Source organism: Ziziphus jujuba, chromosome 9 (genome assembly GCF_031755915.1).
Source record: "Ziziphus jujuba cultivar Dongzao chromosome 9, ASM3175591v1".
Taxonomy (NCBI): domain Eukaryota; kingdom Viridiplantae; phylum Streptophyta; class Magnoliopsida; order Rosales; family Rhamnaceae; genus Ziziphus; species Ziziphus jujuba.
In genome coordinates this window covers 10,272,615-10,298,080 of record NC_083387.1, presented here as the reverse complement: position 1 = coordinate 10,298,080, position 25,466 = coordinate 10,272,615, and the positions used below count along the sequence as shown (strand labels likewise).

At 32.4% G+C, this 25,466-nt stretch overlaps 1 protein-coding gene and 1 long non-coding RNA gene across 7 annotated transcripts; both read right to left on the bottom strand.

Annotated features, from left to right (window-relative positions):
* Nucleotides 1-14,171: 14,171 nt before the first annotated feature.
* Nucleotides 14,172-15,657, bottom strand: LOC132799512 (uncharacterized). The gene is made up of 2 exons (XR_009634228.1): nt 15,596-15,657; nt 14,172-14,385 (listed from the first exon to the last, which is right to left on the bottom strand). It is a non-coding gene; the product is annotated as an uncharacterized LOC132799512 (long non-coding RNA).
* A 2,815-nt stretch (nt 15,658-18,472) lies between these two features.
* Nucleotides 18,473-22,828, bottom strand: LOC112493204 (vacuolar protein-sorting-associated protein 37 homolog 1). 6 transcript variants are annotated; one of them, XM_060811615.1, is made up of 6 exons: nt 22,251-22,828; nt 22,032-22,135; nt 21,166-21,275; nt 19,543-19,588; nt 19,337-19,459; nt 18,473-19,138 (listed from the first exon to the last, which is right to left on the bottom strand). In XM_060811615.1, exons 2-6 carry the CDS (start codon nt 22,132-22,134, stop codon nt 19,053-19,055), a joined length of 468 nt encoding a protein of 155 aa, XP_060667598.1. In that variant the 5' UTR covers nt 22,135; nt 22,251-22,828; the 3' UTR covers nt 18,473-19,052. The 6 variants fall into 6 exon arrangements, 5 of the variants coding, with proteins under 5 accessions (XP_060667598.1, XP_060667596.1, XP_060667597.1 ...); XM_060811613.1 differs by having other exon boundaries at nt 22,235-22,814; XM_060811614.1 differs by having other exon boundaries at nt 19,337-19,435; nt 22,235-22,812.
* Between the last annotated feature and the right edge of the window lie 2,638 nt (nt 22,829-25,466).

Sequence of the window (25,466 nt, the reverse complement as noted above, 5' to 3'; positions counted from 1 at the left end):
ACATCCATAACAAGTTTTTTGGAAAATGTCAAAATTAAGAGGAAAATTGATTTTCGAGATTTAGTTTCTTAAAATTATTCTTTCTCTTGATCTATTTGGTGAGTAATGCAAAAGTTGGGATTGATAAGTAATTAAATTTAATATTGTATAATAAATTAAGGATAAATATGTATTTTAAAAAAAAAATTAAAACTATTTTATCTAGAATTCTTAATATGACACTTATATAGATGGGAATAATTTTCCTACATGAATGAGAATCTAATTCCCTGGGTCCACACTTTTCTACTTCACAATAAGTATCCAAACAAAAGAAAGTGATCACTTTTCCTAGAAAATTAGATTCCCACTAACTTTACGTTTATCCAAACATACCGTAAGAAGAAAAAAAAAACAGTAGATTTACCTACGCTCATTTACGAATTATTGGATTTTATAATGAATAAACGATCATAGAAAAATTAGAAATAAAATAAATCACTTTTAGTTAAAAAAAAAATTAAGATCTAAAAATAATAAAATTAATTATTAGATCAAATAAAAATAAAAATAAAAATAAATAAAATAAAATCAGTACTATTAAATATATTTTTAATTTTTTATATTAGAGCACAATAAAAAAGGCATAAAAATTAAGATTTATTTTTAATTTTTTATCTAATTTTTATTTTATGGTTTGTTCATAAAACGTTATTATAAATTTTTGGTCAAAAATTATTTTATTTAATTTTTGATCTAATAAAAAAAATTTTACTAGAGCAAAAATTTAAATTTTAGTTTTATTTTTATTTTTGTCTAATTTTTATTTTTTGTAATTTTAATCTAATTTTTTTTAAGGCATAGGCATTAAAAAGTTTTATTAATAAAATTATTTGGTTTAATAATTTTTTTTATTAGACTAGAAATTTCAATTTTATTGGTCTAATTTTAGATCCTAAAACATTTAATTTCTTGAAATTTTAATTTAAATAAAATTAAAATGGATAGGACTTTCTAAATAAAAAACCATAAATATAAAATAAAAAATAAAATTTTTTCTCAATTTTTTTCAAATTGTTTTGCTAAAAATGAATATTGGCATCATATAAAGGTAAAATTAACACTCTTAGTAATTAGATTAATTTGCAACAAGTTTGAAAATTTAAAATTTAATTCAAAAAATTTCAAAATTCAGGATTCGATTTGGATAATCCTAAAATTTTAGAGTACAAATAAGCAATTAACCCTTTTTTTTTTTTTTTTTTTCTTGTTTTTGGTGTTTTTTTTTTCCTTTTCTTTTACATGTAAAGTCATCTCTAAAAAAGAAATGGAAAATCATTTTATTAATCTACTGATGCACGCAATAATAGTTTCAAAAATATAATTAATGTTTTCAAAGTTAGAAAATTATTAATTGTTTATTACTGAATTTCTTAATTATATTTTTAATATAATATGTTTTTACATCAAAACAACCATTTAATAAAATACAGTCTTACACACTAAGAAGTTTCAAACCCGCAAATTATGTAATCTTTCGAGTGTATAATGGCTTTTAAAAGTATTAACATCATTTATTTAGATGAAGATACGATTTAAATATTCTGGTGAATTCATTTTATTCATTGTTGCTTTGTTAGTTTTTATAATAGATCTTGACCCAATTAAAAAAAAAATCAAGTCTTTGTTAACTAATTAACATTAATTTCCCAACTTCAACCTTATCTATAGGTGGAGTTGAAGTTCTTAATCTGCAATTTCCAAAGCAGTATAAAATATTTTTTAACTATAGAATGATGTTCTAGGAATTAAAAATAACAAAACAAAATAAATAAAAATAGCTTTTATAGATTACCGCAAAATCATCAACAGAACAACAGAATACCTCCACACAACCAGGCACAAAAAGCAAAAAAATCCACCAAACCCATAAAATAATAAAGTCAACCATGCTCCAAGGTTTTAAATCAAAGATATGGGAAATAACTAGATTCACTGGAGGAATTACAAACATGAAGCTTACACGTCTCATAATAAATGGAAAATTTATTACATCAAGATATGTGTATATATACGTATATATATTCTACTAAAAACACAATGCAATTGTATCAATTTTTTTTTTTTCTCTTTTTTGGTAAGAACTGTGAAAAGTCTCCTTTATAACGTGTCTAGCATGCTTTTGCCAAGCAACGTACAGAGCACGCAACAATTATATATATATATATATATATATTTTATATTAATGTGGGCTTTAATTAAATTTTGTAAGTCCGAAAATGATAGGCTAAAGGATACGTAGTTTTCTTCAAGTTCTAGGAAAAGTGCTTTTGTTAAGTACTCCAGGAGTACTGACAACTTAGTACTACTGTCCCTCCTTAATTAACACGTGTATATTAATTCATGTTAGCAGCATTTGCTGTCTTCTTCGTTTCATGCCGTTCGTTCATCTATTTTTCTGCTCTCTTTTACTCCATTTCTCTCTCTCTCAGTCATGGTTATGTAGGGAGAATAATGTCATCAGCCACAAAATTTTTTAATCCTCACAAAAAATGTGAGCAATTATTAGTTCAATACTCTCACTAATATCGACCAAAGAAAAAAAAAAAAAAATACCACTGCTATTTTGCCTCAGTTATGGCCAATTATAATTCAACAGTTAAAGATGAAAAAAGATAAGCTTTTTCTTTTTTTTTTTTAAAATTTAGAAGATATATTATAACTCGTGGCACAATGACATGCGATTCTTCATTCTTTCTTATACTCTTATTTTCATTCTTTTTTACATTCTTATTTATATTTTAAAAGCATTTATTTTAAATGCTTAACTATCAAGTGAAGTTTGTCTAGTGGTAAACCTTCTACATTCACATTACAAGGTTGTAAATGTTTGATGCATATACCATGTTCCTTTAGAATATAAATTATTGTAACTATTTTTATTTTTGGCACTTTGTAACAACAAAATAATTAAACTGCAAAATTAAGCAATCCTGATGGGCGTTTACACCACCAAAAAGTGGTCAAGATGAATTTTATAGAATAACATATATATGATTAAGCTTAGATCAGGTTGATATAATTGTTTATAATTGGGACTTTTTTTATTAACCATTAGTTGTTTTAAGAGTTAAAATTCATCTATGATTCACCAGATCTTGATATTATTAACTTCTTCTAAATAAGATTTTAAGATGTAATTAAATCTATATTTGATTATTAATTGTTCTTTATATTTTTAATATTGAAGTGATTTGATGGCAAATAAATGAAGACTTGATCTTAAGATCATTAGATTGATTTGATGTAAGCTAAATACATATATATATATATATATAGTTGGGTTCAAATAAAGATAACTAAGTGCATTTCATCATTCAAAACTGTCATATTACATATTATTTGAATAATAAAACCCACATATTATTTGAATAATAAAACTCATTTATCCTTAATTTAAAAAAGTGAAGATATCCTTAAATCTCATATACATAATTCGTTTTTAACTATGTTGGCCTAATACTATTATATTAAATATCTATGCAATCAAATTCATAGATTTAATTTTAAAAAATAGATTTGGTCTAATTAAATAGATTCACAATTGTTGAATTTTAAACTTACCATTTGTATATATATATATATATATATATATACAACCATGTTCATATCATGTTAACATATGGATTTAGTGTTCGATCTTCCTTTAGAAGTAATTGGATTCCGTCAAGAGCTGATATTTCAAAATTGAAATGCTAAGATTTAAAACTTTATTTATGCATCATTAGAACCTTGCATGATTCATGTTTTTTCAAATAAGGTTTTACATGTAATTAAATCCTTATTAGACCATTTATTTAATTTTAAATCTCAGTATTTGAAGCGATTAAGTATTTATAAAAAACTTAATGCTAAAATCATCAAGCTAATTTAATATGATCTTGTATATAAATTCTCACATTAAGAATATCTTGATGGAAAAACTCCAAAATCTCCTTAGTAATCTTTAAATCGTTTGAAATGTTGAGATTTACAAATGCATTTGTAATTTATATGAGTTTTAATAACGTTTATTTTGTTATTTTAGAATTTTAATATGCTATTAGAATAATATAATATAATATTACATTTTTAGATTTTAACTTTTAAATTAATCTAATGGTTAATAATGCAAATCTTTATTAATTTCTCATTAAAACATTTATTAAGAGAAGGAGTATATATATAATAACAATCTTCTAGTGGGCAATGCCATGGAGCCCAAATTATGCTGACTACATTTATATATATATATATATATATATATATGTCTGTTTGTGCTCCTATGGTTCTGTTTTTATATTTTAAATTTTTATTATTATTATATTTTTTGGGATCTCCAATATGTAAATCGGATGTAATCCCTATTGAAATAGGCTTCACATATTCGGAAGGCAAGGAGGGCCGATGACTTTGGGTCTTTGGAGGCCTAATTTTAGAGAATTGAAAAGAAATCTTTCAGAGGGCCCAAGCGGCCTAGTGACTTTATGCTTGCAGCTGGAAGCCTCGAAAGAATATGTTTTCCCTGCTGATACATTATTTTCATTTCTTCTTTTAATAGTAAAGTGAATATTAATTCAATTTTCATTGTAAAACTTCGTTCCTAGCTTTATCTATATATATATACTTGGCCCATCAATTGCTTTTACACCATGGATGAATTACAAAATAAGATCAGAGTTTGAATTATTCATAAACCTGATTTCAACTTTTATGTACTCTTGTTTTAATAGGTAAATGATTTATTAATACGGAGGCCACCGTAACAACAAAAACCACCCATTTCAGGGGAAAATGAAAGAGAAAAATCTATAGATTGCACCATGTTTGTTAAATCATTATCTTCTTTCGTTTGACAATATAAAAACAATCATTCATTCAGAAAAAAATTATGTGTTAATGAAGACAACTTGGACATTTTTCTGTAATATTTGAAATTTTGTCATCTTTGACTTATTTAAGAACATGACTAAGCAGACACTCTATTGTGATTAACCTCAATTTTGGTATCTAATTGGAAAATGAATTTGGACAACTTTGTGGAAAACAGAAATGCATGTCTTGAAACTGTTATTCGATTAGGCCTTGTACTCTACTCCGAAACTCAGCTTGTATGTTATTTAAGTGAGGCTTAACATATATTGTTAGGTATAGTTCTTATTTGCAAATTAAAGTTGAGGTTATACATTATTTTATACTTCCACCAAAAAAATAGTGTGCAAGCATCCATCCTTGGGAATTTTTTTTTTTTTTTTTTATTTCTTTTCTTTCCTAGCTTGCGGTTTTCATTATAAGGTAATCTCCCAACATGGAAGGGTATCATTTTTTCTTTTTTTTTTTGGTCTAGTGATAATAATCGATGGCATATAATGGCACATTATTGGTATTTTTATCATTTTTTTTGAATGTAGAATTACTCTTATATATATATATATATATATTTTTTTTTTTGGGTGGTAAAAAAACTTGAAAAGGTTTGAAAAATAAATCTCACCCATTATGATTCATAATTAAGATCAATGGTTTTAAATACTCACTTATACAAATGGAAGAAACTAAATAATTTAAATGCATATAAATCCCTAAAAATATGTGATAAGGATATATGATACACATGTTAAAGATATACAATACAAGTAACAGTAGGAGATTTAGTTAACTATAATATTTACAGGATAACCACCAATATACCCCCTCAAACTTGTCCGTCTAGTAAGAAAACCAAGTTTGGTTTGCAAAAACTCAAGTTTATGTCGAGGTAGGGGTTTTGTAAGACCATAAGCAAGTTGATCTCAAAGCAAACCGATGACAACTCTTTCTCGAGCAAAATGAAAGTCAACTCCGACGCGTTTCATTTTGGAATGGAATATTGGATTAGCATAAAAATGTGTTGTACTAATATTATCGCAGTATAGAGTTGGAGGATTTGGAAGACAAACTTTAAGTTCTTGTAAAAGAGAAAGCAACCACCATAACTTAGATGTTGTGTTTGCCACAGCTCTATACTCCGCTTCAGTGGATGAATGTGAGACGGACCTTTACTTTTTGAAGGATCAAGAAATAGGATTGCCACCTAAAAATACAAGATAGATAGTAGTGGACTTCGATCATCTCGGTTGATAGCCCAGTTAGCGTCGGAGTAAGCATGAAGAGAATGAAAAGTGTTGCAACTCAAGAATAATCCATATGAGCTGGTTCCTTTTAAGTAGCGAAGTACTCACTTGATAGATGTCCAATGAGTCTTAGTTGGGCAATGCATAAATTAAGAGAGCTTGTTTGCTGTGAAATGAATATCTGGCTTTGTGAGTGATAAATATTGAAGACTTCTGACCACTTGATGATATTGTTTTGCATTTGTGGATTTGGACCCACCAAAGAGAGTGAGAGATTAGGTTGCAGACATGAAGGATGCCATAGTCTTTACCGCAGCCATGTTGGTTTTCTCTAAGAGATCAAGAATGTATTTCCGTTGACTAAGGCATAGACCTAGTTTACTAGGCAGTACTTCAATACCCAGAAAGTAGTTTGAATCTCCTAAGTCGTTTAAAGAGAACCTTGTTGATAGAGATGTGACAAACCAATCCAAAATGGAGGAGTTGTTGCCGGTAAAAGTAATGTCATCTACATAAACCAAAAGGTAGAGAAGATGATCATTCTTACTATATATGAACAAGGAGGCATTCGAATGAGACCTGATAAAGCCGAAAGAGAGAAGAAAAGCCTTCAATTCATCATACCAAGCTCTACGTGCTTGTTTTAAACCATATATGGCTTTCTGGAGTTTGCATACATGAGATGGTTTGGGTGCATCAACGAAGCCAGAAGGTTGGGTCATATAAACTTCTTCATGTAGAGTGCCATTGTTAATATCCAATTGCTTAATAGGCCAATTTTTAGATAAGACAATACTAAGAACAAGTCGAACTGTTGCTGGCTTGACGACTAGGCTGAAGGTCTTGAAATAATCAACGCTAGGATGTTGATGAAAACCTTTTGTCAGAAGACGAACTTTGTATTTATTGATAGAGCCATCGGGATTCCATTTAATGCAAAAAAACCCATTTACAACCAACAACATTCTTAGCAGTAGAGGGTGGAACAAGATCCCATATGCCATTGCATAAGAGAGCATCAAATTCAATGGACATAATAGTACACCATTCATGGGACTGAAGAGCTTGAGCTGCCGTTCTTGGTTCAGGAACGAACCCATTGGAGGCGTGGGTAGCAACAAAGAAATCATGGAGCTTTTTTGGTTTGAAAATTAAATTTAATGATGTGGTTCACATGGGATGCTATGAGTGGGTTGGTGAAGGGTGGGAGATGAGGACAGAGATGGTGGAGGGTTAAGTGGTGCACAAGAAGGTGTTTCAAGGGAGCGAATAGCATGATGTTGGGGTGGTTCACATGCATTGAAAGTTGTTTCATCGGAGCAAACAACTTTATTTGGTGGTGGTTCACATGCACAAGAAATTGTGTCATGGGAGCAAACAGCTTTATTTGCTGGTGTTTCATATGAAGAGACGTCATAACCACGAACTGTACAGTCTTCTGAGGATGCATAAGAAGTGGAGCCCATAGTTTCACCTTGAAGAGTGGAGGGTGAGAGACTTGTATGGTGAGGAAATTGGAGGAGTGGTAGGTACTTCTATTTGATTTGGATGAGTAGTGTTTAGGTTAGAGGAGAAGTGTAGTAGCAATGGAATTAAATGATGAGAAGACAGAGATGGGATAGGATCGGTGGTATGGTTAGGTTTGGTGGGACTTGCTGATGTGGTAGATAAGGAAGAGTATGGGAAGATAGACTCTATGAACCTAACATATCTAGATATAAAAATTCTATCCTTTAGTAAATTAAAACAACGGTACCCATTTTGATTTGGTAAGTAACCAATAAATATACAAGGTCGAGATGGAGACTCTAGTTTATGATTTTGTACAAGGTTTTAGCCAGGGAAATCAAAGAAACCTAAAAGCTTTAAGACGAGCATAATTGGGTGGTTTATGAAATAATTTCTCAAAAGGAGATATATTTTGAAGTGTAGGTAACGGGAGTCTATTAATGACATAGATTGCAGTGGTGAAAGCATAAGTCTAGAATTTACTTGGTAAACCAACTTGAGTGAGAAGAGACATGCCAAGTTCCCTAATGCGTCTATGTCTACAATTTGCAAAACCATTTCATTCTGGTGTATGTGAAGTAGTGAGAAAGTGAGTAAAGCCATGTGTAGCAAAAAATTATTTTAATTTAAGAAACTCTGCACCATTATCAGAATATATTGAAATAATTGGGGTTTGAAAATATTTTTCCACAATGTTTTTAAATTTAATGAAGACAGACGAAACCTTAGATTTGAAATTAATTGGAAATGACCATGTGTATCGTGCAAAATGACCTACAAACAATACATAATATTTTAATCCATCATAAAAACAAATAGAGGTCTGACCCTAAACATTCGAGTACAATAATTGAAGAGGCTTTGAACTTGACATAGAAGAAATTCCAAAAGGTAAATTATGAGACTTATTACATAAACAAGTGTTGCAGTAAAACTTATTAAAAGAAGAAACAAACAAGGCTTAAGAAGACACTAAGTGATGAAGGGTCCTATTGGATTGATATCCTAAACGGTGATGCCACAGTTGAAGTGAAGCAGAAAGATTGAAAAGGGTTGTGGAGATGGAGCAAGGAAGACATCGAGGATGGCCACTGATAGGTTCCACCCTTATGCTGTCCTTTGAGAGGTACTATTTCGGTCCGTAAATCCTTCACTAAAAAACAATTTGCTGAGAATTCCACAGAAACATTGTTAATTTCACACAATTTGGTAATTGAAAGTAAATTCTTTGTCATTGTAGGAAGACACAGGACATCTTGTAGTAAAAAAAATTTATTTGGAATGAGTAAATGAGATGTGCTTATATATGTAATAGGAAGCTTATTACCATTTCCCACAGCAATTTCATCAATGCTGTCGTATTCAGAGTGAATGGCCAAATTCTGTAAGTCATTTGCAACATGGTAAGAGGCACCATAGTCAAGCAGCCAATTTTGGGAGGGAGATGGCCTAGGAAGAAGACCATAATTTGAAGGAGTTCAAGAATAGACATGCTTGTGGAGGTGGCAGTTTGGAATTGTATTGCTGGTGCTGTGAGATGTGCTACCACTATGGACAAAAAGAAGGACAATATTTTGCCAAATTTCCCTGTTGGTCACATAGTTGAAATTTTCCTCCATAATTACTGGGTCTTCTAAATTTAGTGGTGTGACCTGATAGATTTTGGCTTGGATTGGTGGTAGAGCCAGAAAATTGTATGGTTTGTTTGGTACCAAATAAATAATTCTTTATTGGTTGCTTTCTTGTACGTTTTGCCATGTTGGCTATGATGGAGGTGCCGTCAATTTGTGACTCAGACCGACGCAGGCATGTGGCATGTTCTACCAGTTGTTCATATAATTTCACAAAAGGAATAAAAGAATCTCGAGTGTGAAATGCTACGGAGATGTCTTTCAGCTTAGGGACAGACCATTGATAATGTATAGAATTACCTCATCATTATCAATTGGATTCCTAGGGGGTGCATATTCATCAGTTGCTCTTTTGATGTCTTGTAAATACTCAATGACAGATTTGGACCCTTGTGGATGAATTAAGCGCTCACGAAGTTGAAGCCTAGAAAGCGTGATGGACGAGCGAAAGAGACAGCTAATGTGGTCCACTCTTCTCTTGAGCTTTTACAGGATGCAACTAGATGGGAGATATCGCTTGAGAGAGAGGCCACAATAGCTCCAAGTAGTAGCTTGTCTTGTCATACCCCGTATTGATATTCAAGATTTGGAGATTTATCAGAGTGTGTAATTTAAGGGTAAGGAATCGTACCATCAATGAAACCATAAAGATCATAGCCAATAAGAACAACATCAAATTGTACTTTCCATAGAAAATATGTGATTTCCATGAGTTTGAGTGGCACCTGTGTCGCTACATTGATTACAACCAGCGGTCTTGTTGAAAAAGATGGTTCTATCACATTGTTAATGGGTAGTGAAGGAGAAGAGGAAATAGATGTTGAAGTAGATGAAGAGGAGGCCGTGGAACAAAAACTTGTTAAAGTGTTTGTGCTCTGATGCCATAAAAAACCTTGAAAAGGTTTGAAATATAAATCTCACTCATTATTATTCATTAAGATCAATGGGTTTAAATACCGAGTTACAGATAAGTAAAAGAATACAAATGAAAGAAATTAAATAATTTAAATACATATAAATCCCTAAAAATATGTGATAAGGATATATGATACACCTGTTGAAGATATACAGTGCAAATAACAGTAGGAGATTTAGTTAACTATAATATTTACAGGAGAACCACTAATAGGGGAGGAGATTTGAAACCAATATATTTTGTAGGAACACTTGGGTTGATCAAGCAGTGCATGCATGTTTGAAATGCCAAGTTCACACCACCAGGTACACGTGATTTACATTCCAAGGAGCTTGACCCCCACAAACATCATAAACAAACAAGAAAAGAAGCTTGATGGCTAGATACATAAAAGATGACTACTCTTCTAGGTCTTGGTGATGGACCTTTGTTAGGCACAGAGCACACAATGCATTAATAATAGAAATCACTTCCTACTTAGATGTGACTGTTTTTGTCCGTGAAATCTAAACAAGATAATTTGCACAAAGGAAATGTCACACTGGAGAGTTGAGAAGGGGTTTACGTTATAACTTCACTTTTCCATATAAGTTTTTAGTAGAAACTGATAAAAAAATATTTTAAATTAATGCTTTCAATCAATAATTAATAATTGACAACTTAATATTCTTGTGATGACAAATAATAATATTTTTTTTAGTACATAACCAAATTGCTTTTTAAAATCCCTTTGCCTAAAAAACGACACCATAATTTTCTCTTGAATGATTTACCAAATGCTTAAGGAAAAAAAAGATTGTTTTAATCATTAAAAAGAATTTTTGCTGATCGGTTGTGCGCAAAGCAATACTAAAAAAATTAATCTAATTATTTTTGACATTTTTGAATTTTTGGATGATTCTAGTTTTTTTGACATTTTGTCTTTACAATTGGACAATAACGTCTTAAGTAAACCAATCCAACCCAACCGTCCATCGTCCATTGCCTTTCTTCTTGGGCCTATTGTGACCCTATTGATCCAGCGGACCTTTCCAATGTATCCAAACAACTCTCAGAACAAGTGATCAAACACATGTGAGCCGAATGCAAGAAAGAGGCCCAAATAGGGCCCTCAGAGAAACCATTACCAGAAATGAAAGGAATGACACATACCTAAGAAAAGCACAGTAAACATGCTTGTGATATTCAGGATAAATGTAATAATTATTGTTGACTTGCCAACTTGACATTTAGCAAAGTTAAGGGAAGACTGCAACTACGGATAAAAACGTGGTTTTCAAACTCATTGGAAGCGAGTATAAAGAGGGATTAAAGGATCATACTAGGTATCCAATTTTTTTCCCATAATTCTCTCTTAAAGCGTTCTCCACAACTGACTTAAGGATTGGAGGGGGGGAAATTTGGCCCAATGCCCTCTTTAGAAGGGCCATGACGATATATACCCTTATATTGGTGAATTTTTTTGTTTTGCCCTTTAATATCCATTACACCCTTAAAAAAATTTTAAAAGACCTGGATGTCCTTTATCTTAGATCTAATACAAGAAAACCTTCTGTGGCTCCTTTGATTCAGCTTCTGGGTTTTCATCTAAAGCCAATGCTGAGATTAGAAAGAGGACCAAATCTAAGGATAACAAGTTTGAGTTCGATGAAAGCAATGCTCAGAGCTTCAGGCTAATGCTCGACGATGCCCATCTTCAATCTCGCCTTTATTTCTACGAGTATCAGAATGCTTTTACCTTCTCGTTTGTGGTTATTTCTTCTTTGTTGCTTCAAAAATACTTGAATGGGGATCAGAAGAATCTGGATCTTTAGCAAATGGTGATTTTGTTCCGATTCTACTAGGATTTGTGGGTGTTTATAAGTTTTTGACATTACTCGCCAAGGTTTCTTTTGAAAAATCTGCATCAAGGAGATCGGAGAAGCAATTGAATGTTCTCTTTGGGGCTTTAGGAGCCATAGCTGGGAATATGGTTTGCTTCCTAATTAGTCCTTTGGTTATGGATTTCAATTTTGGTCCACTTGATGGTTTTGGTAGATCTTCAATTGCTGTTTTAATGGCGAGCAACGTCCTTTGGTTCTGGATTACCGTAGGGCCTTCGGTAATTACCGATGAAACCTACGGTAATCATTTTATACTTGCTGGAAAAATTACCGAAGGTTTCATCGGTAATTACCGAAACCCCTGTGTTAATCATATTTTACCAATTTTTTGGCCCCCACAAGTCCCCTAATGTGTGTTAAATGCAAAAATATACAAATATACATTCTTCAATGATCCTAAGGGGAAAAAACTACAAAGTTCTGAAAAAATTTTCAAATTGGTAAAAAAATTTGATTGTCATAGGGCCTTCGGTAATTACCAATGAAACCTTCGGTAATTTTCCAGCAAGTATAAATTGATCACCGTAGGTTTCATCGGCAATTACCGAAGACCCTACGGCAATCAAATTTTTTTGCCAATTTGAAATTTTTTTCAAAACTTTTGTGGTTTTTTCTCCTTAGGATCATTGAAGAATGTATATTTTGTATGTTTTTCCATTAAACACACATTAGGGGACTTGTGGGGGCCAAAAAATTGGTCAAATATGATTAACACAGGGGTTTCAGTAATTATCGATGAAACTTTCGGTAATTTTTCCAGCAAGTATAAATTGATTACCATAGGTTTCATCGGTAATTATCGAAGGCCCTATGGTAATCAAATTTTTGTGCCAATTTGAAAACTTTTTTAGAACTTTTGGGATTTTTTCTTCTTAGGATCATTGAAGAATGTATCTTTTACATGTTGTTGCATTTAACACACATTAGGGGACTTGTGGGGGCCAAAAAAGTTGTCGAATGTGATTACCATAGGGGGTTTCGGTAATTACTGATGATTTCTACGGTAATTTTTCCAGCAAGTATAAATTGATTACCGTAGGTTTCATCGGTAATTACCGAAGGTCCTACGGTAATCAAATTTTTGTGCCAATTTGAAAACTTTTTTAGAACTTTTGGGGTTTTTTTCTCCTTAGGATCATTGAAGAATGTAAATTTTGCATGTTGTTGCATTTAACACACATTAGGGGACTTGTGGGGGCCAAAAAAGTGGTCCAATGTGATTACCATAGAGGTTTCGGTAATTACAGATGATTTCTATGGTAATTTTTCTAGCAAGTATAAATTGATTATCGTAGATTTCATCGGTAATTATCGAAGGCCCTACGATAATCAAATTTTTGTGCCAATTTGAGAACTTTTTCAGAACTTTTGGGGTTTTTTCTCTTTAGGATCATTGAAAAATGTATATTTACATGTTTTTGCATTTAACACACATTAGGGAAATTGTGGGGGCCAAAAAATTGGAAAAATGTGATTATCACAGGGGTTTCGGTAATTACCGATGAAACCTATGGTAACCAAATATTTTTGCCAATTTAAGAGCTTTTTTCCTAACTTTTGGAGTTTTTTCTGTTTAGGGTCATTGATATTTTATCAACACAATACGACAGATGACTTTTCCAATAAAACAACACATAAAACCAACATCTATTCTGCCAAAACACACATCACGCGGTTGAGCTACTAATTGCATTCCTTACTACATTGCATAACACACGCATACCACATAACATGCCCTCATTGTCTTAATATAACGTAGAGCGATTTATGGTCCTCCAGTTGAATGGTGCTGTTGGTTGGCAGTGCTATCAAGAGGTATGGCGGCTGAGCATGATCGGTTGCGGTGATCAATCTGTTTGCACCTCCCGCATCTATATTGATGATGCTTGTCAGGACCCGTCCAGAATTCCTTCCCCGGAACCCTAGACAGCCCTGATCCCAGGGAAACCCTATCGGACCCTCCAACGGAAAATCCGACAGAGCCTCCCCTAAGGGATTTACTTACCACAAATTTACCTGCACTGAAAACACACTTCTAAAAACATCCCCTTATTCCTCCCACAAACTACAAGTTGTTCCACAAATTGCAGCACTTCAAAAATAAAACAACAGCAGCAACCCAGTGCATAAATAACAACCACACGTCCAATACAGTATACAGAGCATTATACAGATACATGAGGAATTTATAAAACGACAGATAAAGAAGCAATACAAGGTCGAGAGGAAAAAGGGAAGAAAAAAACTGCTTGAACCTTCGGCAACGAACTGAGACGTTGGGCTCGCCCCGGACAATCAACGTCTCCAACATGGACCTAGGGGAACGGAATTTAAGAGTGTGAGATGCTAATCATCTCAGTGAGTAACCCTAACTACTATACACCTTTAATATTAATAATATAAAAATAAAGGAATTTAATAAATCAATACCGAACAATTAATAAATAAATAAATAAATATTTGAAGTAATAATTTCTCTCAAAACCCTCACTATTCACTCTGTTTGAAATGTTCCCCTTTTAAAACATTTTCACAAAACCCTTGTACGTACTTCCCAAAAACCAAGGAACCAAACAAATTAATAAACAACAAATAAACAAATAAATACATAAATACCCCAAATATAAATAACTGCAATAAATTATAATAAATAATTTTTTGAACACCTTTGGGGTTTTAAACTTTAATTGCAATTTACACCGACAATTACACCTGACGCACCACACCATATACCGGTGATGCCCTCCGATACCCAGCGTCCCGAGCACCGACTGGCGGGAGGTTAAAGAGAGAAACCTGCAGTGGTCACTTCGGCGTCCCGACAGTACCGACTGCTAAAAACCATCACCCGGCCAAGGAGGGGGGCGGCTGTGCGCAACAATAACCTTGCCTGCCCACGGTCCAATGGCAACTCACGGGTGAAGTAATAACCGTGCGCTAAACCAGATAATAACCGCGCACTACCACGTGTCCATACACCATACACCAGAACACCAATACTGTATGAGTGCGTCTAAAAATAAACAATAATAACCAACCGTACCGTTTTACAAAATTACCGTGGGAAGTATACCAAATTTTCACAAAACACCATCCCACATATTTTTATTCAACAACCCGGTACGAAAACATCGATAACAGATAAAACCATACCTTTTCTCGTAATACGAGATTCAACAATTGAAATACCGCGGGCATAATTTATAAAATTAAACCAAATATTTTCGTAAAATATTTAACCCAATTATGCCCGGAAATTATTACTTAAAATCATGTACAATTAATACCGAAATCCACTTCGCTCATGCATAGTAATAAATTAAACCACAATAAAATAATAATCGGGAATTTCTTAATGATCCCAAAATTTCCATTTATTACCAATGGGTAAATGTATATAAAATAATATTTTTTTTCCGATTATATTTAAAGTACACCACATAAGCAGAAATTACAAATATCAAATTAATACCACATAAATACAATTAATTATCCCAAAAATATTTTTAAAGGTGGGTCACTCACCTGGAGCACGCAATTAACCCACGATCCACCACGGGATCATTTCTACGACTCACTGGTGGTCCTAGAACAAAATTCACAGACAGTCAAATAAATTAATATTTTATTCGGGTAAATAATACCCGGTACCCGGGGGCTCAAACACAAACTTTAACCAAAATGGTCGAATGATATACCGAATCGAAGCTCGTGGAACGAGGATCACCAATCCGGTCTCCGTCGACCCCAATTCCGCCGGAGGTGGCCGGAATTTGGTCGGAAAGTTTCGGCCGGTGTTCACTTCCTCGTATCTCGCAAACCGCTTCGAATTTCTGGGATTGGAGGCCATTTTTTGATTCAGAGGACCCAAAATAGGGGGATAGGAAGCTCAATTGGGACTGGGCTGGCCGGAAAACACAAGAAAAGAGGAGAGAGAAACTTGGCCGGCCGGCGGCTTCTCCGGCCCGATCGGCGCGCGTCCGGCGGCGGCTGGCCGTGAAACTTGGCGGCCAAGCTCGCGAGGTGGTGGGCTTCCTTGGTGGCTGGTGCGTGAGGGCTATGGGTGGCCGGAATTTGAAACATAGGAGAGAGAGGGACGGTCGGGAGAGAAGAAAGAAAAGCTGCGTGTGTGTGTGTATTTCGGGGAAGAAGAAGGAAAAAAGAAAAAAAAGAAAAAGAAAAAGAAAAAGAAAGGATTGGTGTTTTCCCACGTGGGGAAAAGAAAAGAAAAAGAAAAAGAAAAAGAAAAGAAAAAGGAAAAGAAAAAGAAAAAGGAAAAAAGGAAAAATAATAATAATTAAATAAAAAAAAATATTATTATTTAAAATAATAATAAAAATAATTTGATTTTTAAACATGGTTGACATGTGGCTTTTCATCATGGTGACACATGGCCACCTTCATTGAGTCACACGTGGCACATCGTTATGTGTGTAAAAATAATATTAAAATAATACGGTATTTGAAAAACTTTACAGATCCATAACTTTCAAACCACATGTCCAAATCGGACGTGCCGCTAGTCTACGGACTCGTATCGACGAGCACTTCACAACCATGCATGAGTCAAAGCTCAACCTTGCATGAATAAAAAGTCAACTCCGGCACCCCTTGGACAGTTTGGACCTCAACTTGTTTTGCTCATAACTTTCAAACCGTAGCTCCGTTTTCAACGTGCTACCAGTCTACGAACTCGTGCCAACGTGTACTTCGTAACAGTACCTCAGTCAACTTAGAATTCCAACCGAGTCAAAAAGTCAACTTTTGACCCCTTGGGTCAACGGTCAACCTCGGTCAACGTGCAAAAATTTCCGACATGGTTCGGGACGGGGTGTTACAATGCTCCTCTCCTTGAGATTGAATCCTCTTCTTTCCTGGTCTTCCTGACTGTTTGCCAATCTTAGGTGGAAGTACAAGCTGGTTTATGACATCATTTAGAGCATGCCACTGACATTTATCTCCAAGTGGATATATGGTTTCCGAATATGCGTCACGGAGTGAGTCAACTGAGTAATGTGTCGAATAAAGGATATATGGAGAAATATGTTGATGCTTACATGCTGCAATTGCATGGACACAAGGAAAGCCAGGTTTCTCTATACGGCATGTGCATTATCTGTCAAATTTAAATGAATAATATGCTTCAGTGACTACCAAATAAGGGTGCTTATGAAATGAATGATGCTTCACAGTAACTTATTATGCCATGGCAAGATGAAAAATGCAATCCTAAGATAAACTAAGCCCATGAGTTATTCTTTGAAAAAACATTATAACCCATTGTTGTCGATGCATGTAATATATATATATATATATATAGTCTGTGCCTGAAAGAAATAAAAAATAGGGGCATAAATTTACTTTTTTACCAATTAAAATACAAGATGAAAGAATAGGTTTATATATCACCTTTAGGCAATCCTATCCATAATTGTTATTGCAATTATTTCATAATATATATGAGACCATTGTATTGTACTAATACATTTCTTCAATGCATCTATGTTAATATTTTTCCAATGGACTACTAAGATAGCATAAGCAAAATATAAAAGCACACTGTCACCAATAGGACTACTAATAACATGTATAGAACATTGTATAGTTGTTATATAGCATTAAAAGTTAACTAAAGACTATAACTGTGGATATTTAGATATCACAAAACATCAATAGCAAGTAGACTTGTCATATAAAACATTTAATATGTCCCCAAGAAGATAATAATCATCAAATGCAGCTCCTACCATGAACCTACCAATAATCCAAACCACAACAGCTGTGGTCCTTGTGGTCCTTAAAATTTTGAATAGAAACATAAAGTAAAAGAGCTTCATCATATCATAATATGCTGACAACATAAATACAATTGAGTGAATAATCATCCACTAGTTCCTTTCACCCTAAAGAGAAAAAAGTTCATCCTACATAACTCCTGACAGACATAGTGGATCAAGTAGAATAAGATGTCAAGTTTATGACATATGTACTAAATCATAACATAACATTAGCTTGAATGGATGCAATGTTGACATTTTGGTGATTTGTGGAGTATTTTGTTCACGATCATAAATATAGTTACATTTAGCATGTCCTTCGTATACAATAACATTATCAAAGTTGTCAAATTCGATTGAGGTGGTTTGCTTTCAAAAAATGGAAAAATTAAAATACTGACGGAATGTCAGTAATTACCGATGGAATCACCGTTAAATTTTCCAACAAGCAAGTGTTTCATAATTACCGATGGACCATATGTAACGAATAAAGGTTGTCATTTGCAAATGGAAATTTCCGAACCATTTATGGATTGTTGTACATAAAATCAAACCAACATATAACTTGCACTTTTATATCATGTCAAAACGTGACAAACAATGAATCCAATATGAAGGGAAAATATACACGTATATGTACATATATATATATACACATACCCAAAATCTTTAACTCTGCTGTGCATGAACGTATACTTTAATTACACATTTTGAAATCTATGGGCTCCACAATGAAGATTTTCAGTCTTTTTGTTATCACAAAAGATTGGGGGTATGCAGGGAGACTGAACTGCACTGAAGGTGGTATTGTGTTTTCTGCAATGGTTGGTCAGTGTGAAGAAAGGCTGAAAGATACATAACCAACCAAAGAGAAAGAGAGAGGGAGACACATAAGATTCATTGAATGTGGTAGCAGGGAGAGGAAGAGAGAGGGATAAAAGTTAATGAAAGTAGATGAGAAATGGGAGATGGTAAAACAATTTGTTTAAATATTTTCCACTTTATTCGACAGTTAATGAGAAATCAGGGTAGATTAGAAATGGGAGATGTTTCCATTTATTCGACACTTTTATATCCATTTATTTGAATATTTTCTACAACTGCACAATTAATTCCCTCCTGACTACTCTCTTATGGACATACTACCATGGAGCCGCATTTTAAAAGAGATTGGAAGAAACTTTCAAGTTGGGAATAGTGCTCGCTTAAGTGGTGCGAAGCTTCTTGTATATCTGCACAAAAAGCTGCTTGTGCAGATTTTCAGATTCCTCATCTGTCATGTTCATTGCATCTACATACAAACACCAGTAAAATCAAGGTGAAAGTTAATTAAGATAAAGTAGCTTATTATCAAATTTGGCTTCTCTACATTAATTTTTTCGTGTTTAAGCACAGCCACTATGTACAAAACAACAGAAAGAAACTTGAGCTTGAGCACAAAGAAACTGCGCAATTTAGATTTCCAACTATAAATTATCATATTCTATACCTTCAAGCCTTTGGAGAAGGGAAGCAGGGGAACCAAACCTCAACATTTCTTCCTTTTGTCTATCAAGCTCATGTAGCTTCTCCTCTGTAGCAGCCAACTCTGTTGTTCTCATAATTCTGCACCCTGTACCATACAAACAAGAGAAAATGTTTCACAATCAATACAATAATTTCGACACCACCTAAAGAAAGCAAGATAAATATTACCTGATTTCTGAGCTCCATAATGCGCGGCTCCTTTTCCAAGTTCTACCTATGAGTTTAAACAAATTCAGGATCTGTTTCTCCATGCATAATTCAATTGTGCTTGACTGGTATATATATATATATATATAATTAAAAAAAATACCTAGTAGATATCTCCATGCATAATCCAATTGTGCATGACTAATATAGCAAAAACTAGTAGATAACAAGAAAAGAATAACTCGCTAGCTGCAGTCTTTCTTTGCGAATTTCATCTCTAAGCTGATAATTGTCAAGTTGCAAAAAAATATCTAGGAAAAATAATCAGAACATAGATTCAAGTATCACAATAGCAAAACTACTATATATTGGGAAGACATAAACCACCATGCTGATTAATAAACCATATAAATCAAGCACAAAAGTCATTGTATTAGCACAATACCCAATATTCACTAACAAGCATTTTAAAAAGGGATTGATGCATGCACTTTATACATTTAAGTACTACAAACAGATTCCCAACTGAGAGAAAAAGCTTATGTACGTACATTATTTTGAATTTTAACTTGATCAAGCGAAAGTAAAAATTGATGATATGCATCCTTGTCAAACAAAATCTTCCTTAACTTGTCAACACTAAAATATATCCAATGTAAAACAAGAGAATGATAAATATTAATCAATAATGTTTAACCCAACTGCAAAATAACATATCAAAATGAAACAAGAGAATGATAAATATTAATCAATAATGTCTAGCCCAACTGCAAAATAACATATCAGAGCGTAAAACGTAACAATAATCAAATTAAATATGAAGTTTATGACTTTTACAAAGATGATTAATATTTTCACAAATAGCAAAATAGATTATTTGTCAACTAGGCTTTAGAAAAATAAAATAAAATGATGTAACAAATGTGTAAGTAGAAATTAGTTTTCTCTTCGTAATAGAAAGAGAAGGGAATAAGTAAGTGATGATGATATTAGAACAGTTTGATAGAATACATGCTTGTCTAAAGATTAATTAACCTAGTTCCATAAAGTTATATGAGTAATAAATATAAAATTTAGTTATAAGCATGACCAACCTTACGTCTTATCCTTCAAAACAGCAATTACACCCACAAACCATTCAATAGATGGTTTGACTAACAAAAAAATTTATATTATCATAATTACCGAAAATTTATATTATTATAATTTCTACACAAAACCACCAATAAACCCACTTCCTTTCTACACAAATTGACTAATAGAATATATTTGTATTGTATTCTATTTTCGCTCTATTACCTTCAATGCCCATCAAAAAGACCTCAAATTTTCTTCTCATTGAAGCAAGCAACCAAAGAAGCAAGGCATACCATAATTATTCATTCCAATCCATATCCCAGGTGGCATGTCAACTGCAGTCAAGCAATGAGTGGTATCAAAGACCATTGCATCACCAAATATCTTATATGACTTGATAGAATATGCATATGACCAGACAATGTTCTATTGTTGCTTGTATCCTTCCAGCAAGCACATATACATATATATATATATATATATATAAAAACATGTATGATCATTTAGAAAAACTTTTACAACTTCATTTAAACACAGACATCAAAGCAGAATTACAAGGACCTTTACCTGATTCCAAATTGGTTCACCAGGAGGTCCAATGACTGTGGTTTCGCTGTTCTTTTCGCTGCGTATGACTTGGTCCCCTAGGCTTAAAATAACGTATGGATCGGTCTTGCCTGGAAAGAAAGTTCAAAACTAAAACTTCAAGAGGAACCAACAAGAGATACATAAATATCAATGCAATCCAGTCAAGAATAATATGATGCAAAATTTCAAACAAACCACAAATCAGCTAAAAATCTAAAAGGAGCAAACATATCAATGACTAAAAGCAGCTAAATTTCACTAATACATAAAGCATAATGGAATTATCTTGTGAAATACATCTAGATAAAAGCATATAGTTGTTACCATAGAAGAAAAAATATGAAACGATTTTAAGTTTGCATCTCCTAAATGCAGGGTGGAAGCATAAAAAGGAAAAAGAAATAGATGCAACTGTTGTCCATTATCCTCATTGGAAAGAGAAAAACAATATGATCCCACAAAATGGATAAAAAAGAACCTTCATTCTTGCAAATTAGCATTTCCATAATTTTGCAAGACATAATAGCAAATGTAATAGATCAACAAAATGTCTATTAAAGAGAGGACTTGCATATGATAATTTCAATTCAAAAATGCACATTCCACTATCTGGGAAAGAAAATTTTGAACCGAATTGTTAAGAATAGTTGAAATGAACAAATATATAAAAAAAATTAAAAAAATAAAAAATAAAAACACATAATTTAATTCCTATTTATAGCAATCGAATACTCATTTCCAGTCAAGGGAAAATAAACACAAAAAAAACAAAAACAAAAACAAAAGCAAGAACATTTGGCAATTATTGGAAGCAAAAAAAAAAAAAAAAAAAAAATTGGTCTTACCCACCAGACGCAAGCCAGATGAAAGTTGCTTCAGGAATACAACTCTCTTCCCTTTAAATCTCCCAGCCAACACAATCAACACCGTCCCCGGTATAATACTCATCCTTAAAAGTTCACAGACCCAATTAACAAAACAATGAAAGCCAAATAACATGTAGCCAAAACGCATTAAATACATTATTAAAAAAAAAAAAAAAACAAACCTTTTCGGAATTGAACCTGAGCTTGGTGGGCTTGTGCTTGTGCTTGTTGACAAGCAGTTTCTTGACGTCATCAGTGGGGTAGAACTTGGGAGGCTTCTAAGGTGGGTTCTCTGTGGCAGGCTTCGGATCGTGGCGAGGGAAAACGCCGCCTTTTTTGGCCTTGATAGCCCAAAGTCCTCTCTTGTGGTACATTTTAGACCTTGAATACTTGGTGACCAGAGAGATGAAATGGGGCTGTTTGGAAAAAGGGCAACTAAGTGAAGAAAGCTTGATGAATGAGAAGAGATGAGCCAGCTTTGGGGGAAGGGTGATGAAGGAGAAGAGAAAAATCGGGCGAAGAAAAGAAAGAAAAAACATAAAAAACAATAAAAGTAAAAATATTTAATTTGGATATAAAGGGATTTTGGAATTATTAAAAATTGAAAAGGTAGAAAAAAAAAAAAAAAAAAAAACAGATACCATATGAAAGGGTAAAAATCGTTAAACTCATCTTTATGAGGACATTGGGCAAATTCCCCTTGGAGGGGCTTTATCCGTCACCTTTCTGGTGTGCCCTTGGAGCCTCTTTTTGTAGGGTTTAGTATAGCAATGAAGTTGATAACATGGGCAGAGGGATGGTGGCAAAGATTCAGATGTTAACGATTATTATTATTATTATTATGGAATAATATCAATATATGTCCCTAAACTATATTGATTATAATACTTGCATCCTCAAATTATTATTATTATTTTTTTTGGGGACAATTCGTCCTAAATTTCCTAATTTGTTACAGTATTAGTTTCTAGTCAAATTTTCATCGAAAGATCCATTATTGAGAGGGATCTCAATGATACTTTCATATATAATTTTGGACCCACACATGATATAATCACCTAGAAAACCTAAATAATAAAAATAAATTTTTTTACTAATAATTATTTAAAAATATCAACAAATTTATTTTCCTAAAAAAAGAAAAAGAAAATATTAATAAATTATATTCTTTTCAGAAAAATCATGCAAAAGAAAATTAGTTAAATACTTATCATTTGATTTTTTTTTAAAAGATAAAAGTTTTAAAATATATAAAAATTATTATTAAAATCAAATATCATTTGGTAAAGTTCTTTTCACTTCCTTCATTTATTTTTAGTAAAAAAATTATTTTTATAATTCATGGAAAAAATATTAATATTTTTAGATTATCAACATTAATATTGTTAAATTATTAACATTTTATATCATATGTGAAAATAATTTTTTTAAAAAAAGAAACATATTTTTTTTAAAAAAAAACTTAAATTTGAAACTCTTTGTAAATAATAAAAAAATCTAAAAGTCATAGTTTTTCATAAAAAAATACACATTAAAAAATTTATTTGAGTAAAATTTTTTAAAAATCTAAAGAGAATAAAAAATAAAAAATTAATATATGAATTTTAAAAGTTAATTTTCTATGAATTATAATAACATAGTTCATGTTAAAATAGACTAATGAATAAATTAAAAGTTTCTCCACTGCATGGTATTTGATTCTAAAACTAGAATTTTTAATATATATATAATTTTTTTTATCCTTTTTTATTTATTTCAAAACTTAAAGTAGGTGCCAAATTTCTTTTTCATGATTTTCTATGAAGAAAATATACTTTTCTTAAGTTTTTTAAATAATTATTAGTGAAAAAATCATTTTTGTTAAAAATATTTTTATAGCATTATTTATTTATTTTAAAGTATTTATGGCATGTGTGGTCTTTTAATATTTCTACTACCATTATCCTCATTGTTGTTATTTTGTGAGGATTGCAAATATTTTTTCAATTTGAAAGAAGGGAGATATGACTTGAATTAATGAATTTAAAAGTATCGGTGTGAGGGGTTACTAGTAAATTTGTCTTACTTGTCAATTTAAAACATTAACTGAGTAGTCATTTTTAGTAGATGTAATGCATTGCCAACATGATTTCCAACGTTAAGGAATAGATTAAAATTACATATGTATATGTATATATATATTTATACAATATATAAAGGCAATTCTATATCCCAAGATATTTGACAAATTAGTGACAGAGAGAAACTCTCGGGATTAATTTAGCTATAAAAGCTAAGAGCTATATATTGGTTGACTATAGAAGATGTAATAGGAGCTGTATATTTAATAGGTATTATATTGCAGCTGTATCATTATTTGTATAGCATGTACAGCAACAATTGCCTTATCAGGCTTATCAATTGTACCTATATAGTGTGTTGTTATCTCTTCCTTCATATCACTGAATATAAGACATATTTTTTCTGGTTCTGGTGTGCAAATAGGATTGCTACTACAATATCCAAAGCACGTTAAATATTGTGTCTTTGTTCAACTTTTCATTTAAATTATTTTCTACATGGTATCAGAGCAGGTTTGATATTTTTTTCCTCTTCTTACACATTTAGCTATGGCTGATTCAGATCCGAGTCTAAAGCTTTCATCTGTTCCTTTGAATGGATTTAATTTTGTATCTTGGTCCAAAGCTGTCACTCTATCACTTGGTGGCAAGCGAAAATTGGGTTATATAGATGGTAGCCTTCTTTGTCCAAAAATAGATGATGCAAAATTTGAGGATTGGCTAGCTACTGATCAACTTGTCCGATCATGGATCTTAAATTCTATGGATCCACAAATTAGTGAAATATTCACCTATTCTGAATCTGCAAAAGAGCTACGGGAAGCTGTCACAGAATTGTATGGTAACAAAATAATGCTTTTCGTGTTTATGAGTTAAAGATTGAGATTGTAGGAGCCAAACAGGGAGACAAAACATTCAGTGAGCATCTTGGCCATCTAAAAAAATTATGGGACGAATTGAATCTATATCGGCCACATACTACAGATGCAAAAACATTATTGCAAAGAGCTGAGGAAGGTAAAATCTTTGCTCTTCTTAGTAGTTTGAAATCAGATTATGAAACATTCAGAAGTAACATTCTTATAGATGCTAAGCTTCCTACATTATCTACTGTATGTGCCAGCATTCAACGAGAAGAAATTCATAAGCGAACCATGAAGGTGGCCGAATCAATTCAAGATGTAGAAAAACTTGAATCTCATGCACTGGTGACTGGAAAATTTGACAGAAAAAATTTTCAGGTTCAGAAAAGAAGAATAATTCTATATACAAAGGAAAGAAGGAACTCTTCTATTGTGAACATTGTGGTAAACCTGGGCATACAAAAGATCGATGTTGGGAGTTATCCACATCT

Bases quoted from the DNA above. Each gene is read 5' to 3' on its own strand.
- LOC112493204 (XM_060811613.1), bottom strand. From the start codon at position 22,305: ATGACGTCAAGAAACTGCTTGTCAACAAGCACAAGCACAAGCCCACCA. The intron at 22,136-22,234 runs GTTTGTTTTTTT...TGAACTTTTAAG, and splicing joins TCAGGTTCAATTCCGAAAAG to GATGAGTATTATACCGGGGA. The intron at 21,276-22,031 runs GTAAGACCAATT...CTTTCTTTCCAG, and splicing joins ATCTGGCTTGCGTCTGGTGG to GCAAGACCGATCCATACGTT.